Source organism: Lemur catta, chromosome 3, assembly GCF_020740605.2.
Source record: "Lemur catta isolate mLemCat1 chromosome 3, mLemCat1.pri, whole genome shotgun sequence".
Lineage (NCBI taxonomy): Eukaryota > Metazoa > Chordata > Mammalia > Primates > Lemuridae > Lemur > Lemur catta.
In genome coordinates, this window is record NC_059130.1 from 24492756 (window position 1) to 24509800 (window position 17045).

A 17045-nucleotide genomic window follows, 5' to 3' on the forward strand; every position below is an offset into this window, starting at 1 on the left:
ATGGTTGAGTTCATAACTGTTGGAGCCAGAGACAATGGTTTGTGTATATGTTTGAATTTCTCAACTGTCAAAAATTAAAAATACATTCAATCTCTGACATCTCCAAACAGCCAAAATAAAAAATTTTTCAAAAGAATTACAAATAGACCAGGCACAGTGGCTCACACCTATAATCCTAGCACCCTGGGAGGCTGAGGCGAGAGGATCACTTGAAGCCAGGAATTGGAGACAAACCTAAGCAACAGCAAGACTCCTGTCTCTACGAAAAACAGAAAAATTATCCAGGCATGGTGGCGTGCCTGTAGTTCCAGCTACTCAGGAGGCTGAGGCAAGAGAACGGCTTGAGCCCAGAAGTTTGAAGTTGAAGTGAGCTGTGATGACGCCACTGCACTCTAGCCTGGGCAGCAGAGCGAGACCTTGCCTCAAAAAAAAAAAAAAAAAAAAAATTAAAAATAAGTAATTTTTTATAACTACTATTTAACATCCCTGTATAAGTATCACAGTTTTTCATTTAGGAATTTTCATTTTTTGTTTACATGTAAAAAGTGAAATTTTATAGTTACTGCTAAATAACCCACAAAAATGTTTGCACTAACTTCTTCTCCTACTAACAGTACTGGAGTACCTATCTATTTCCGTAACCCTAACCAGGACTGGCTTATTAACCTTTTACATGTGGCCAATTTATTATTTGATTGTGAATCTCACAATCTCTCTCAGAATCTCATGGTACACCTCATAGCAAATAGTTGTTGTTCTCTGATATCTCAGCATGCTTCCTCCTACCAGACAGCGAGTCCTTTCCACACTATCAAAGTCCAAAGTCCCTGCTTGACTTTGGTGCCAGGAAGCTCAGGGACAAGCTTTAAGCTCATGATCAAACTTTCTGCGTCCAAGTTTTGAGTTTTGTTTGTGTTTCTTTGGTTGCTATTTTCCCTTCTGCTCTTCAGTTACCACCTGGATTTTGTCTTAAATGCTAGGAAGGTGTTTATACTTATTATATTTTACTCCGATGTGAAGAGATTAGAAAAGAGACTAAAGGTTGATGACCACTCAGCCCGGTTCTCAGGGTGATCATCCAGGTCTATGATCAGTCCATTCTAGCCTCTGGCACTCAGCTCTGTGGCCTCAGAAATTCTCTTTGGTGAGTAAGCCAGAGGTAGAAGGCTCTGAGGGGCTGGACCCCACTGACCAGACTCTCAAGAGACAGATGCACAAACCTTAATCATAATCATTATCATCCATAGTGTTTACATTTACCAAGTGTTTACTACATGCCAGGCCCAGTTCTAAGTGCTTGGATATATTTATTCTCATAAGAACCTGGTGTACTATGTATTCTTATTATACCCAAGGTACAGATAAGGAAACTGAGGCACAGAAAGATAAGGAAATTGTCCAAGATCACATAGCTAGCAAGTGAAAATATTGAGATTCAATCCGAGGCAGGCAGTCTGATTCCAGATTCCATGGTCTTATTTCTTTTTCTTTCTTTTTTTTTTTTTTTTTGGAGACAGAGTCTCCTCGTTCTTTTGCCCTGGCTAGAGTGCCATGGTGTCAGCCTAGCTCACAGCAACCTCAAACTCCTGGGCTTAAGCAATCCTGCCTCAGCCTCCCGAGTGACTGGGACTACAGGCATGCGCCACCATGCCCGGCTAATTTTTTCTATATATTTTTAGTTGTCCAGATAATTTCTTTCTATTTTTTAGTAGAGATGGGTCTTGCTCATGCTCAGGCTGGTCTCGAACTCCTGACCTCGAGCGATCCTCCCGTTTCGGCCTCCCAGAGTGCTAAGATTACAGGCGTGAGCCACCATGCCCGGCCGTCTTATTTCTCTTCTTTTTTTTTTTTTTTCTGTACTTTAATGGATGCAAACTATGGTCTTAATTTCTAATGAGAAATGATAACTATCTAAAGGCACATATTCAACTCTCTTGCTGTCTCACATGCTCACTTTTGCCTTTTGCCCTTCCACCATAGGATAAACTTTGCCAGATGCTGATGCCATGCTCTTGGACTTTCCAGCTCCTGAATTATGAGAAATAAATTTTTCCTTTATAAATTAAAAAAAAAAACAAATAAAGAGCACACTTTCAGGTCCACTGACCCACCCATTGCTCCATAGAGGCAGTGCTACGCAGAAGCCAAACTATTAAATATAATGAGAAGGCTACTTGGAGCACACAGAGGCAGGTGACCATGGTGGCACTGGTGTCAGCCTGGTTGGCCTGATACAGCCATTTCCACTTTAAGGGAAGCCCCATTACAGTGAACAGACACACATTTGAGGGTCTGGTGCCATCTGCCCGAGAGAGAGAGTACTTGATGGGCACAGACCATGTGACCTCTGAGATTTTGACTTTTCAGTTTTTAGTGCCACTCAGCTCCTTTCTGTTCCCATGGTCAGGTTAGCCTAGGAGCTGACTGGGTTCTTTAAAGTCAGTTTACATATGTCTGGTCTAATCTCACAAGATCTGGTTCTGCCTACCTGTGTAATCTCGTGTTGCTGCACTCTCCTCCTTGGCCTCTAAACACTGCCCATACTAGATTTCTTACAATTCTTCCTATCTCCCTGAGCATGATCTTTTTTACTGTTCTCCAGGCCTTTGCCTGGAACATTCTTTCCACTGCCTGGAACATTCTTGCTTCCCAGCCTTGGCAGTCCTCATCCTTAAAGTCCCTTCCTCAGGAAGGCCTTCCTTGCCCTCACCAATGTTAACTTAGGACTCCCTCCTTTACGCTCTATATCTATACTTCCCCCATTATAATACTTGTCACTGCTTTAATATCTGTCTTCCCCTTTAGCCACTAAAAGTCCAGAAAGCAACAGCCACTCTATTCTGTTCAATTTTGAATCCTCACCACCCACCATATTGCCTGCTATCTAACAGAGATACTCAATAAATTCTTGAATGAAAGAATGAATTAATAATATCACATCTAACAATGCTTAGGAGTCAGAGAAGGGAAAATTGTCCCAGAATGCCCTCCTTATAGAATTTAATAATATTGATAGATAATAAATATTTATAACATTAGTAGAAACAGATTTTCAATCACACATATTAAATGAATGATTAAATCTAGTCTCCCTATTCACTGGGACAGTCTCTCAGTTAAGGGTCAGTTTCTGAAACCCAAAGAGAGCTGCCCTCAGGCCCACTCCCTTTGTCAGAGTTACTAATGAGCCATATTGTGAGCTATGATAGCGTCCCTCTTAAAGCACAGGACTCCCTGGATGACATTGTGAAACCAAATATGGTACAAGAATTGCTGATGAAGTTTCACATTTACTTTCATTTTTTTCCTTTTGAAGGCCAAGCTGGAGGCAATGAAGCAGGCCACTGACGATTTGTGAGCAGGGGCGCGATGAGGTGAGATCTGTACTGTGGAAGGATTAGAATGGTTTTGAACTGAGAACAAAGGTGAAATCCAAATACTTTCTCCCACTTGAATAGAATAAATATTCGTTTATCTATCTCATTCCCCCATCTAAGTTCCTTCCCAACTAAGGTCCACATGACACAAAGTTGGAGTGAATTAAAAAGTGGGAGAAGGAGCTAGGCATGGTGGCTTGGGCCTGTAGTCCCAGCTGCTAGGGAGGCTGAAGTGGGAAGATTCCTTGAGCCCGGGAGTTCAAGTCCAGCCTGGACAACATAACAAGGCCTGTATCTCTAATTAAATAAAAAACAGGTGAAGGCCTAAAAAAACCCAAATATCCATCAACAGGTGAATGGATTAACAATTGTAATGTAGCCATAAATGGAATACTACTCAGCAAAAAAAAATAAATAAATAAGGAGGGAGATTTTTAGGGACATGTGCAGATTGGCCGCGCTAACCACAGGAAAAGAGGAAGGCGACAAAAATGAGGAGGCCAATGAGCATTTAGAACCAAACCCACAACAGCAGGAACTTGAGGTTAGGGACTTTTCTCGGCCAGGAGCACGCACAGATACTAGGAGCTCATGTCCAAAGGTAACCATTTCCACATTAACACCCATCAGTGCCATGACAGTTCACAATTGTCATGGCAACCCCTGAAAATTACCCTGTAAGGATGAAATTGAGGAGGACCTTTAGCTCTAAGAACTCTCCACCCTTTTTCCAGAGAAATAATGAATATTCTACTCACCATTTAGCATATCGTAAGGTATAGGCATAAAAGCAGACATGTGGTAAGACCCCAGCGTCTTCTCCACTCTCAGAGATAGACTCATTTCCCCCCAGGAAATATCCTTTGACTTTCTATTTCTGTGCTAAAAAGCCAGCAATAAAAGCTGTTTGTGTGAGTTGCTTGTGTCTGTCATCACTCCGTTCCACCAGCCCGGCTTGTGATTCTTCCAACCCAGGAGCCAAGGAATGAGGACAACACCCCTCAAAAAAATCAACCATGACAGGATGAACTACCAATACATGCAACAGTATGAAGGAATTTCGCAATAAGTATGCTGAGTGAAAGAAGCCAGATACAAAGAATACACACAGTACGATTCCATTTATATCAAACTCTAGAAAATGCAAACTATAATGACATAAAGCAAATCAGTGGTTGCCTGATGACAGGGATGGGGACAAAAGAGGATATTGGTTAAGGGAGCAGGAGAAAACGATTATCAAAGGGGCACTAGGAAACTCTAGTCAAGGGAGTGTAAGGGGCAGTTTAGCCCAGACCTGGGAAAAAACTAACAGGTTTGGGGAAGGTGAACAGATCATTCTGAGTAGAACAGAAAACCTGGATAGTGGAGCTGTAGGAGATAGACCTTTAAAGGGAGGAAGAGGCAGATTATGAGAGGCCTTGAGTATCAAGCCTTCAAAAAATGTGCTTTGGATTGCAGTTCTACCACTTGCTGAATGATCCTAGACAAGTTACTCAAACTTCTGAGACACAGTTTCCTTAATCTGTTAAATAAGGATGATAATAATAGAACCTATTTTAAAAGGTGGCTGTGGAGACTAAATGAGTCAATACATGTAGGCCACTTAGCAGAGGACCAGGTAAATAGTTAAGTGCTCAGAAAGTGGAAGCAATTACTATTATAACAATTATTATTATTAACCACAATATAAGCACATGTTTAAAGAAGTTTGAGCAGGAGAAAAAAATGATCAAAGAGGTGCTTTAGGAGGATTGATCTCACCGTCACTGATTACTTTCCCTCCAAAGTTAAAATGCCAAACTCCATCACCCCTTTCTCCTTCCTCACTCTGTAACCTCTTTCTAGTGAACATCATGCCCAAGAGGAGCCCGAACCAGCAACTAAGGCTCTCTCATGTTAGTGAAAGGATCCCAGCTGGTGAGCCCTACCATTGTGGGGGCTACACTGAGTTGAGCTACAGCCTCTGGGATGGAGAATTAGAGCCCCCCAATCCTACCCTCAAGGCTTTCAGCCACTATTACCTGGGATCTATATCCAAGGTGCATTCTGAAGAAAATAAAAAAGATTATATTTCTTTTAATTCTAAAGCATAGATATTCCCCCAAAAAATCCAGGAAGGGGTCCAAGTTTTCAGACTGTGACCTTAGTTTCCCAAGCCCTTTAAGCACTAAACTAGGAACTTATTCTCTGAAGAGTTTCTGAGGAAAGGCCACTCTTTCCTCATCTGTACAATGGGAAATAATAATGGTACCTAATTCCTGAGTTTATTGTGAGGATTAAATGAGTCAATAAGTATAAAGGGCCTAGAACACTGCCTGGCATAGAGTAAGTTCTCTGTAGGTGTCAGCTAAACTTTACTATGAACTTGATTTCTTCCATCTTGTAGGTATTGCTTATTTGTGGTCATATATTTCAGTTGGTAAGCATTAACAGTGGCTTTGTAACAGACTATTTTAGCCCTAGTGCACCTCTGAGGTAGCAGTTTGACTGATGGCTTATAAATACTCATCCTCCAGGTCAGAAGCACCCAGATTTTCCACAGACCCAGCAGTGGTTGTAGCTGTTAATTTCATTTATTGAGAAAATATATTGGGATAAAAGAATCCAACAAAGCTTTTAAATTAATTACTAACTATATTAATAACAATAGCATCTAAACACAATTTGAAAACACACATGTAGGAGACATAGATTTATTCAGTTTATGATAAAGTCTGGAGCTTGTTTGAATTCATGAAACACCTGCAATCAACTCCAGAAGCCCTTAGCCAAAAGCAGAATGGAATAAGTGATCAGATCATCATTGTCTTACTTTACAAAATCAAGGCTAGGATAGAAAATTCAGTATTCTTTAATTCCATAAAATGAAAGTTAAATGCAATTGTCTGGCATCTGAGGTTACGAAGGTGGACCAATCACTCTGTAGTCCTGTTTATTTTGCAGGGCCTCCTGAAAAGCAAATGAGGTGGTGAGTATACATTAAAAGCTCATCTCAGTGGGAAACAGGGAATCAGGATGGGGTGGGGGAGTAAGAAAAGAAGAAGGAAAAAGACTTTTTCTAGTGATCAACACTCTGAATTTGATGAAAATCCAAAAGAGGTTAGGCTAAACTTGAAAACATAAAGGGAGAATCTACCAGTGCCACCTCCTCTTTGAGGCAAAAAGAATCTTAACACAGCCCCCCTCCAAGCTGTTGCACTAAGATGACTAATAGATTTGGGGAAGGAGCTCCAAAAATATTTCCATTTTCACCGTGTTTTTATACACGTTTAATGGAAATGAACGGCACCCAACCGTCGACGAAAGTGATTAAGAAAGAAGTGAGGCCGGGAGTGGTGGCTCACACCTGTCATCCTAGCACTCTGGGAGGCCAAGGAGGGAAAGGAGGGCGGATCGCTTGAGGTCTGGAGTTCCAGACCATTCTGAGCAAGAGCGAGACCCCCATCCCTACAAAATAAAATAGAAAAATTAGACGAGGGTTGTGGCTGTAGTCCCAGCTACTCAAGAGGCTGAGGCAGGAGGATTGCTTGAGCCCAGGAGTTTGAGGTTGCTGTGAGCTATGATGACGCGGATGCACTCTAGCCCAGGTGACAAAGTGAGACCCTGTCTCACAAAAAAAAAAAAAAAAAAAATGGGATAGAAAATTAGTCCAACGATATAAATTCAATAAGTAGTATGTAAGTGTCCACTATGTGCCAGGCACTGATTGGCGCTGAAAATAGGACAGAAAACCAGACCAGCAAAGTCTGTCAAGAGCTTGAGAAGAAAACACCAGACGTCCCCCGGCCCCTCCGGGCAGGTCTGGGCGGGTGCGCTCTGAGTCACCCGAATCTAGGTTGGGACCGCCTCAAGCGGCGTCCTCCCGGGAGCCACCTCCCAGCTGCCTCTTCCCTTTTGTCGGGGCGCCAGCGCTCGCGGGCCACACTTGGCAGCCGCCCGTGCCTAGCGCGCTCCTCTGCTCGGTGCCGCGACCGTCGACATGCTGCGCTGCGGCCTGGTCTGCGAGCGCTGCCGGTGGATCCTGCCCCTGCTCCTGCTCAGCGCCATCGCCTTCGACATCGTCGCGCTGTCTGGCCGAGGCTGGCTGCAGTCGAGCACCCACATCCAGACGTCCTCGCTGTGGTGGAGATGCTTCAAAGAGCGCGGCGGCAGCGGGTCCTACGAGGAAGGCTGCGAGAGCCTCATGGACTACGCGTGGGGAAGAGCAGCCGCTGCCACGCTGTTCTGCGGCTTTATCATCCTGGTGATCTGCTTCATCCTCTCCTTCTTTGCCCTCTGCGGACCCCAGATGCTTGTCTTCCTAAGAGTGATTGGAGGCCTCCTCGCCCTGGCTGCTGTGTTCCAGATCATCTCCCTCGTCATTTACCCCGTGAAGTACACCCAGACCTTCAACCTTCATGCCAACCCTGCTGTCATTTACATCTATAACTGGGCCTACGGCTTCGGGTGGGCGGCCACAGTTATCCTGATCGGTTGTGCCTTCTTCTTTTGCTGCCTCCCCAACTACGAAGACGACCTCCTGGGCAACGCCAAGCCCAGGTACTTCTACACATCCGCCTAAGGTGGGAACGAGAGCGGAAGGAAATCGCTGCAGCCCAGAGAGATTCCAGAGGAAGAAACTGTTTCCCCAGGCTACTTTATACCTTTTTTTTTTTTTTTTTGCAGTGTTCATACTATTAAACTAGTCAAAAATGCTAAAATAATTTAGAAGAAAATATTTCTTAAGTACTGTTACAGTTTAATATTCATCTTTTAAGTATGTTTTGTGGTGTTAAACAAGACATTTCTTTTTACTAATTACCTGTACTATGCCAAAATTTCTGCATATCCACCCATAACATCTATCTTGCATTTGTAAGAGAATATGAACATGAAATTTACCATTTGATAAGGTAAAAATGAGAAGGCTTCCAAGATTTAGTAATCTGATCGTTTTTGTTATTTGCACATAGAATGGACTGGGTCTATCAGGGCTAAGGAAAAGAGGGATATAATTGGTAAAAATTGTCAATGACCAGTGACTAAAGGAACTACAAAAACATTTTTTTAAAGCCTTCAGCTATTTAAAGAAGCAAAATAGTTTCCTAAATGGGTATCGTTTGTGAGAATTTCTAGTTAATAGCCTGAATAATTAAGTTTTTGCTAAGCATCATGTTGACTTGATATGTCATCTAGAAAAGTATTGTTTCACTTCCAAACCCTGTTGCAGTAGTAAGGGCTTCATAAGTAGTGAAATGTTAAGATGTAATTTTCTTTTAAAGTTCTTCATAAGGTTAAGGTATGGAAAAATGCTGTATTAATAAAAACTATACTGCTTTGTGTCTATGTGTTCAGAACCAGGCTTGACAGGATTGAAAGATGGACGGGGTCTAATTTCTCATGACTGATAAGATCTGATTAGTTGTGTAGTAAAGCGTTAGGAGAGCCATTCCTATCACTACAGTGTCATTAAAACCAGGCTAAGAAATGGCTTGATCTTTTTAAATATTAGGTTTAACTGGGCTGTAAATCACAGACACAGCTTCTGAATGCTACTATAAGCAGAAACCTATATGTGGTTAAAAACCTGGTCTTCCTTGGCAAACAGATTTAAAATGTCTGATGCAAAACATGCAAAAGAATTCAGAGATGTGAGTTTCTCTGAATGGCATATATATATCAGATGAATTTATTTTTTTCCATTTATACTTACATAATGAAAACCAACTCATTTTATATATCAAATTTTTATTTTGTAAGTTGCAGAATAAGCACTTCAAGTTTTCATTACGAATTTTTCCCAATAAACCAGGTATTCCAATAAAAAAAAAACCATAAACAAGGAAACAAACAAACCAGTTTCAGACAATTGCTAGGAGGAAAATAAAAACAGTGAGACCAGCCAGCAACTAGAGGCGCGAATTCCTGAGTGGATGACGTGGGAAGGGCCCTAAGAGGTGACTTTTGAGCCCAGATTTAAGTGGCAAAAGCCTTGCAGTGACCTGGGACCGGCGCGTTACAAGCAGAGAGCATTAAATGCAAAAATTATCCACAAACCGAGAAATGATAGGGATTTCAAAGCCACAAAGTGAACGGCGGAAATTGAAATCCACAAATTATGAAGCGAAGAATTTTGAATATTCATGTTGTCCAATCAGAAAAAGGCTGGGGCCCGGCTACGCGGGCTCCGCCCAAAGTACACAGAACCGCTGGTATCCGCAGGACGCTCCATCGCAGGGCAGAACTGGTGACCCGACACACAAACTGCCGCCAAGCTTCAGCCTTACAGAGCTGTCATGCAGTGTTCGTGAGACCTGGGTCTAGTTATGCCCTGGAGTCCTCTCTTAAACTATGGCTGAATTGTCACTTCATTTTTAGAATAAAACATACCAAACAGAAGCCAACAGGACGCTAACAGTGTGGGGCGGGAGTTCAGAGGAGCAGTACAACCAACATCCTAATTTAGAACTGATTCCTACGAAAGCTAAGCAGCACAATAAATAGAAAGACTCACTATAGACTCAAAAGCAAATCTCGAGTTTCCAATGATTAAAAAGCTGCGTTAAACTACAATACCTTACTTCGTGAGAAGGAACTAAGGTACACAAGTGAATAAAGCTCTTTTCTGGTGATTAGGTGGGTGGCTCTGAAAAGAGCCTTTGGAGTCAAGAGGCCGGCCACTCGCGCGAGCGAGCGCCGCGTCCCGCCAGGGACTCACTTGGAGCTGGTGTACTTGGTGACCGCCTTAGTGCCCTCGGACACGGCGTGCTTGGCCAGCTCGCCGGGCAGCAGCAGGCGTACGGCCGTCTGGATCTCGCGGGACGTGATGGTGGAGCGCTTGTTGTAATGCGCCAAGCGGGATGCTTCGCCGGCGATGCGCTCGAAGATGTCGTTGACGAACGAGTTCATGATGCCCATGGCCTTGGACGAGATGCCGGTGTCCGGGTGAACCTGCTTCAGCACCTTGTACACGTAAATAGAATAGCTCTCCTTGCGGCTGCGCTTGCGCTTCTTCCCATCTTTCTTCTGGGCTTTGGTGACGGCTTTCTTGGAGCCCTTCTTGGGAGCCGGAGCGGATTTTGCCGGTTCAGGCATGATAACACGCAACACAAACACAGCTTAGCAAAGAAAAGAAGTATGAGAATGGGCGGGCCTGATCCTTTTATAACCACCTTATGCAAATTAGGGCTCCAAAAGTCTTTTATTTCTATTGGTCCATGTAGGGACCTTGCGTTTTCAGCAATACTGCGTAACAGCACCAACTCTTGATCTGATTGGCCGTTTCTGGAGCCAAATTAGGACCAATGGAAAACTCGTTTCTGACCCCACCCCTAGAAGAGCTTATAAAGGCTTTCTTCTTGGTTCTTTTTTAATCTTGTTTTGTCGTGAGGTTCTGAGCCTTATCTGTTTAGCCTCTATAACAATTATGTCTGGCCGCGGAAAGCAGGGAGGTAAAGCCCGTGCGAAGGCCAAGTCGCGCTCGTCCCGCGCCGGCCTTCAGTTCCCGGTGGGGCGAGTGCACCGCTTGCTGCGCAAAGGCAACTACGCCGAGCGGGTGGGGGCTGGCGCGCCCGTCTATATGGCGGCGGTCCTCGAGTACTTGACCGCGGAAATTCTGGAGCTGGCGGGGAACGCGGCCCGAGACAACAAGAAGACGCGTATCATCCCCCGTCACCTCCAGCTGGCCATCCGCAACGACGAGGAGCTGAACAAGCTGCTGGGCAAGGTCACCATCGCCCAGGGCGGCGTTTTGCCTAACATCCAGGCCGTTCTGTTACCAAAGAAAACTGAAAGCCACAAAGCCAAAAGCAAATAAACCCAGACAAACTAAACCAAAGACCAAAGGCTCTTTTTAGAGCCACCCAAATTTTCAAAAAAAGAGCTAATGCGCTGTTTTGTGATCAGCCCTTCATTTGACACTTTGGTGGCTCTTAAAAGAGCCTTTGGAGTGAATGGGGATGGTGTCAAGCTTCCAAATTATTACTTGTTTTTGCTAGGCTTGTGACTCTCCGTTTTCTTGGGCAACAGGACAGCCTGGATATTGGGCAAGACGCCGCCCTGGGCAATGGTGACACCCCCAAGTAACTTGTTGAGCTCTTCGTCATTTTTCACGGCTAGTTGCAGATGGCGAGGGATGATACGCGTCTTCTTGTTGTCTCGGGCCGCGTTCCCCGCCAGCTCCAGAATTTCCGCCGTGAGGTATTCGATCACAGCCGCCAAATACACCGGCGCACCGGCCCCCACCCGCTCGGCGTAGTAGCCTTTGCGCAGCAAGCGGTGCACTCGCCCCACCGGGAACTGAAGGCCGGCGCGGGACGAGCGCGACTTGGCCTTGGCGCGGGCTTTGTCTCCTTGCTTTCCGCGTCCTGACATTACGGCTAAAAATGTAGTTACAGCTTGTTTTTCAAAGAGAAGGATGTGGAAAGGATAACCAATTTGATGTAATTTATAAGAGCTCCGGGGAGGGGTGAGGGAACTGGTTTGATTGGCTAAAAGCGAAGCCAGATCAAACAGCCAATAGCAAAGCAGAAAGCAGACTCTTGGTTTGCATCCTGCACTAAAAGGAAATGACGGGTTTTGTCAGTACCTACCAATCGCTGAGAGCCACATTAAAACCACTTATTTGCATGCCAGGATTTTTAAAGACAGAAGGCTTTCAAGTGAAACGGTTTCTCTTTTACTTGTTGAAATTTTATAGGGTGTTTTGTTTTGTTTTGTTTTGTTCCTAGCTTAGAGCAGGGAAATCCCGAGTAGGACCCTGAAGGACTGCAGAGGACATCAAGTAGACGGAGAGTTACTCCCACTCAAGGGTATGGGATTCTGAAGCCGATTATCCCCTTGAGCCCTAAATTATCCTTCAAGTCCCGCTCTTTCTGCCTGGTCACAGCCAAACTCCCTTAAAAAATGTATGTACTACTAAGACTGCCTCCTTTCTCCTCAGTTTAGTCGCTGGCTGCAGTGGGGCTTCCCCACCCGCCTGCGCTCCTCGGAATCGAGTTTAAGGCTAGGTTTGTCATTCTCCTTTTGACCTCTAGGAGGCGTCCTATATCACCTTGAATTTTGCTCCCTTGTCTTTCGAAATGTGGTCCTCCGTTTTTCTTCTGACCTCTGCGACTTTCCTTACCTTTCTCGCGCTCCTCTGCTCATCCCTACATCGGCGAGTCCAGTTGGACTCTGCTTCCGTATCTCCAATTTTCCACTCTTCCCGAAGTCTTACTCACTTCTCTGCTTTAAACTAACATCCAGATCTGTTTCAGAAGCTCATGCCCTTGTACTTGATTGTTTACTGGATACCTCTATCCATTTGCCCCAACAGGCACCTCAAACGCAACCTCACCCTATCCAGACGCAAACTCATGCAAACAACCCCCACCCTTCCCTCTTTGCCTTCTTTCCCTGAATTGCACCAACAAACTTCCAGGTACCTAAGCCAGAATCTACTCTACTCTTCCCTTCGTCTCAACAGCATATCCAGTCAGTTCCTTCCTTAACGTTTCTTCAGGTTTTCTCTCCATGCTCCCTTTGTTTACCTCATCTTTAGTCCTTTAGATTTCAGCACCAGCCCCTCAACGGTAACTAACTGCCTGCAGGCACTAATCGTTTGCAGGATCCTCCACTGGCTTTCCTTTCCTGAAAGCTCTTCTGTTTCTTCCTCCCCAACTTCCCAGCCGTAGGAGTTCGACATTCCCCGCACCATTTTCACTCTTTCCTTCGTGTCTCATAAGGACAGGAAGTAGAGTGCTATAGAGAAAAGAATATACTTAAATTCCATTCATTGAGCCCTTTTCTGATTTTCTTTTGATCTCACCTTTTATTCAACCACATTTATTGGGTGCTTGCTATTATTGGGCAATCGGTATACAGATAATTGAGACTAGTACAAACAAGTCTGTGATGAAATATCTCCAGAAAATGGAGGGAATCTGTAGAGCTCTGAGAGTTAAAGTAGTTGATATCAGTATTGTGTAGAGATTACTCCTGGTAAGAAAACTATTATAGACTGGGAGACACCCAAGTCCAATTGGAGGTGATGGGAGTGTTTCCTCAATAGTAGAATGTAACAGAAGATAGTTCTAACCCAATTGATTATATCATTTGGGAAGATGAATGTGTTAACAGAAAGGTGTGGTCTGCATAGAGTCCAAACAGGGGTAATTATTGTAGGAATATGTTGTGTTTCTTAAATACGAAGAGCATAAATCTGGTAGACCAAAAGGTTTTGGGCTACTAGAGAAGAGTCCTTGGTTATGAAAGCATTAGCCTTTTCTCACAGCCTGGGTGAAATATTTCTGAAGACTATCCAAGTCTCTTGACTCAGATTTTGTGCTCAATTAACAACTTTCTGGTTATTTTATTTCAAGATAAAAATATGAGACTGAGGGGAGCCAGTTATAGAAATATATGTCTATTGCTAGAAGTTAATGAATTTGCATTCTGTGCTATTCATAAATTTCTTGTGTATTTTATTAGCACGGGGCCCTCCCCAAAAAGCCAATCAATTCTGGGTGTTCTGATAAGTGTCAACTTTTCAGACTTACAGGACTGAGAACAAAATCCAGATAATAGGGACCCCAACATAATCCTGGCACCCTGAGAGGCCCTGCTTGAGGGGCCAGCTGACCTTCCTTTCTCTTTGACCTCTGATCTCTTTTTTACTTCTATCACAGTGCTTTGTGCTATGAGGAAGGGTAAAGGAAAATTATGCTGAACCCTTACTATGTGATCAACCCTATGCTAATGGCTACCTACAGAGTAGATATAATTGTGTGTTTCACAGATAAACTGAGGCTCAGAGGGATTCAAGCACTTGCCTAAGGTCACAGAACCACTTAAGACATGATTAGAACCCAGGTCTGCCTGACTCAAGGAACATGTTCTTCACCTTATTCATATACTTTCACTAACTAGATGTTGCATTTAATGAAGTCATTTAACTTATCCAGCCTTGCTTTCTTCTGAAAGAGAGAGAGAGAGGAAGAAAGAAACATTGATTTAATACTTCAGATTGCATACAAAACCTTATTAGATGAGGCCTTCACTACTCCCACACAAATAGCTTTGGTGTGCCCATGTCTGTTTGTTCACATCCTGATGATAGCACTCAACACTCTGTACTGGGCTTTAATGTTGTTCTCACCTCCTTTCTATAACCATCTCATGAGAGAGCCCATATCTTCCATATGTCTTCCAGGCACAGTGGCTCACATCTATAATCCCAACACTTTGGAAGGCCAAGGGGAAGGATTGCTAGAGGCCAGGAATTCAACACCAGCCTGAGCAACATAGTGAAACCCCATCTCTACAAAAAACAGAAAAATTAGCCAAGTATGGTGGCACGAGCCAGTAATCCCAGCTATTCGGAAGGCTGAGGCAGGAGGATCACTTGAGCCGAGGAGTTTGAGGCTGCAGTGAGCTATAAAGGCACCACTGCACTCTAGTCCGGGTAACAGAGCCAGACCCTGTCTCAAAAAAAAAAAAGAGAGAGAGTTCATGATTCCTTCTACCTAGCTCTTAATAATTAAATGTTTTTGGCATGAATAAGCAAAACAATACTCTTAGAGAATTAGCATTTTCTTTTGTAAAATGTTTATCATTAGTCAATAATTACTCTAAGTGTCACAGAAATAGTAGACTATGGTAGACAGAACGATGGAAGATATAACAGAAGCTCATCAATTAAATAAAAATAACAAAGCTTACCATAATGGAGTTGTTAGAATAAGTGAGAATAAATGTAAAGATCCTAATACAGGGCCAGGAAACTGAGAGGCCCCAAAGTTGTATTAGGAGGTTGTGAAGGTTAATTTTATGTGTCAACTTGACTGAGCCCAGATAGCTAGTAAAACATTATTTCTGGGTGTGTCTGTGAGGGTGTTTCCAATCACCCTCATCAATTCAGGTGGACATTATCCAATCCATTCAGGGGTTCAACAAAGAACAAAATGGTGGGGGACGAGCAAGTTTGCTCTCTGCTTGATGGGGGACATCCATCTTCTGTCCTTGGACATTGCTGCTCCTGGTCCCAGGGCCTTCAGACCCAGACCAGGAATCATGCCATCAGCCCCTAGTTCTTGTATCTTTGGATTCAGACTGGGACTTACACCATTGGCTCCCCTGGTTTGCTGACCTGATTTGGACTGGAATTTCACCACCAACTTTCCTGGTTCTACAGCATGCAGACAGCAGATTGTGGAACTTCTCAGCCTCCATGATTAAGTGAGACAATCCCACATAATAAATCTCTTTATATATATATATATATATGTACATACATAATTGGTTTTGTTTCTCTGGAGGACCCTTATTAATACAGAGGCAGAATAGCTTAATGATTAAGAGCCCAAATTCTGCAGCCTGACTCTCTGGGTTTGTTTATCAGATCTGTGACCACTGGCAAGTTACCTAATCTTGAAGGGTCTCTGCTTCCTCATTGGTAAAGCAAGAGTAGTAATAGTAGGTACTTTGTGGGGCTGTTGTAAGAATTAAAAGAGTGCATGAATGTAAAACATTTAGAATAGTACCAGGTATCAACAAAGCAGGGCCATCCCAAAAATTCTTTGAATAAATTTGCCATTTTAAAAATAAACATTGGGTGTATCCTATGACCCAGCAATTCCACTCCTGCATATATTCCAGACAGAGATGAATGTTTATGTACAATAAAAAGCATGTACAAGAATATATTAACATACTGCTATGCTATACAACAATGAAAATCAACAAATTACTGCCACACATGGGTGAATTTAATAGACATAATGTTGAGCAAAAGACAACAAACAAAAATGAATTCATGCTGTTTATATGAAGTTCAAAAACTCTGAGAGGTGAGGCGGGAGGATCACTTGAGGTCAGGAGTTTGAGACCAGCCTGAACAAGAGTGAGACCCCATCTCTACTAAGAATAGAAAAATTAGCCGGGTATGGTGGCACACATCTGTAGTCCCAGCTACTCTGGAGGCTGAGGCAGGAGGATCACTTGAGTCAAGGAGTTTGAAGTTGCAGTGAACTATGATGACGACACTGCCCTCTACCCTGGGCTAACAGAGCAAGACTCTTGTCTCAAAAAAAAAAAAAAAAAAAAACAGGTAAAACTAATCTATGGTGATAAAGGTTAGGGGCAGGGTAGTACTGACTTCCCTAGGAGACTTCCAAGGTGCTAGAAATTGGAAATTTTCTATATCTTGACATGGGTGTATTCATATGTAAAATGAAGCTGTACATTTAAGATGTGTAAATTTCTTATGTATAAATTATACCTCAATAAATACAAATTAATTTTTTAAATGAACAAATATTAAAGTAATCATTGGGAAAGCAGTGAGTACTTTGTTGGGCATCCCAATCCTTATGTTACAGCTGAGTATTTATTGTTGTTTGTTTTGTTTAATTACACGTGAGGTAGCTACCATAATCTCTCAGTGCTTAAAGCCTCCAAAAGTCTTAATCTGGCTAAGACAGACCTTCACTAAATAGTAGATATTATTATGACTATGTTCTTATTAGAAACAAAGATAATAAGCTTGCCCTCTGGAGCTTACAACTTGAAAAGCTTTTGTTTATTTGTACAGCAGGAATAATAATGATGTTAGCCTTTTCCATTCATACATTTTTTTTTTTTTTTTTTTTTTTTTTTGAGACAGAGTCTTGCTCTGTTGCCCGGGCTAGAGTGACTGCCGTGGCATCA

At 43.1% G+C, this 17045-nt stretch overlaps 4 protein-coding genes across 4 annotated transcripts; 2 read left to right on the plus strand and 2 right to left on the minus strand.

The window, feature by feature from the left end:
- Positions 1–7244: 7244 nt before the first annotated feature.
- Positions 7245–8083, plus strand: LOC123633902 (p53 apoptosis effector related to PMP-22). Its single transcript, XM_045544909.1, has one exon. It carries the CDS (start codon positions 7360–7362, stop codon positions 7939–7941), a length of 582 nt encoding a protein of 193 aa, XP_045400865.1. The 5' UTR covers positions 7245–7359; the 3' UTR covers positions 7942–8083.
- A 1007-nt stretch (positions 8084–9090) lies between these two features.
- LOC123633903 (histone H2B type 2-E) lies at positions 9091–10496 on the minus strand. Its single transcript, XM_045544910.1, has one exon. It carries the CDS (start codon positions 10452–10454, stop codon positions 10074–10076), a length of 381 nt encoding a protein of 126 aa, XP_045400866.1. The 5' UTR covers positions 10455–10496; the 3' UTR covers positions 9091–10073.
- Positions 10497–10730: 234 nt separating this feature from the next.
- On the plus strand, positions 10731–11226 carry LOC123633905 (histone H2A type 2-C). The gene has a single exon (XM_045544912.1). The coding sequence runs from the start codon at positions 10786–10788 to the stop codon at positions 11173–11175; it is 390 nt and encodes a 129-aa protein (XP_045400868.1). The 5' UTR covers positions 10731–10785; the 3' UTR covers positions 11176–11226.
- A 26-nt stretch (positions 11227–11252) lies between these two features.
- On the minus strand, positions 11253–11823 carry LOC123633904 (histone H2A type 2-B). The gene has a single exon (XM_045544911.1). It carries the CDS (start codon positions 11730–11732, stop codon positions 11340–11342), a length of 393 nt encoding a protein of 130 aa, XP_045400867.1. The 5' UTR covers positions 11733–11823; the 3' UTR covers positions 11253–11339.
- Positions 11824–17045: the final 5222 nt, after the last annotated feature.

What these genes read in the sequence shown, in the direction of transcription:
- LOC123633903 (XM_045544910.1), bottom strand. Translation starts at nt 10,454, where the DNA reads ATGCCTGAACCGGCAAAATCCGCTCCGGCTCCCAAGAAGGGCTCCAAG.
- LOC123633904 (XM_045544911.1), bottom strand. Translation starts at nt 11,732, where the DNA reads ATGTCAGGACGCGGAAAGCAAGGAGACAAAGCCCGCGCCAAGGCCAAG.
- LOC123633902 (XM_045544909.1), top strand. Translation starts at nt 7,360, where the DNA reads ATGCTGCGCTGCGGCCTGGTCTGCGAGCGCTGCCGGTGGATCCTGCCC.
- LOC123633905 (XM_045544912.1), top strand. Translation starts at nt 10,786, where the DNA reads ATGTCTGGCCGCGGAAAGCAGGGAGGTAAAGCCCGTGCGAAGGCCAAG.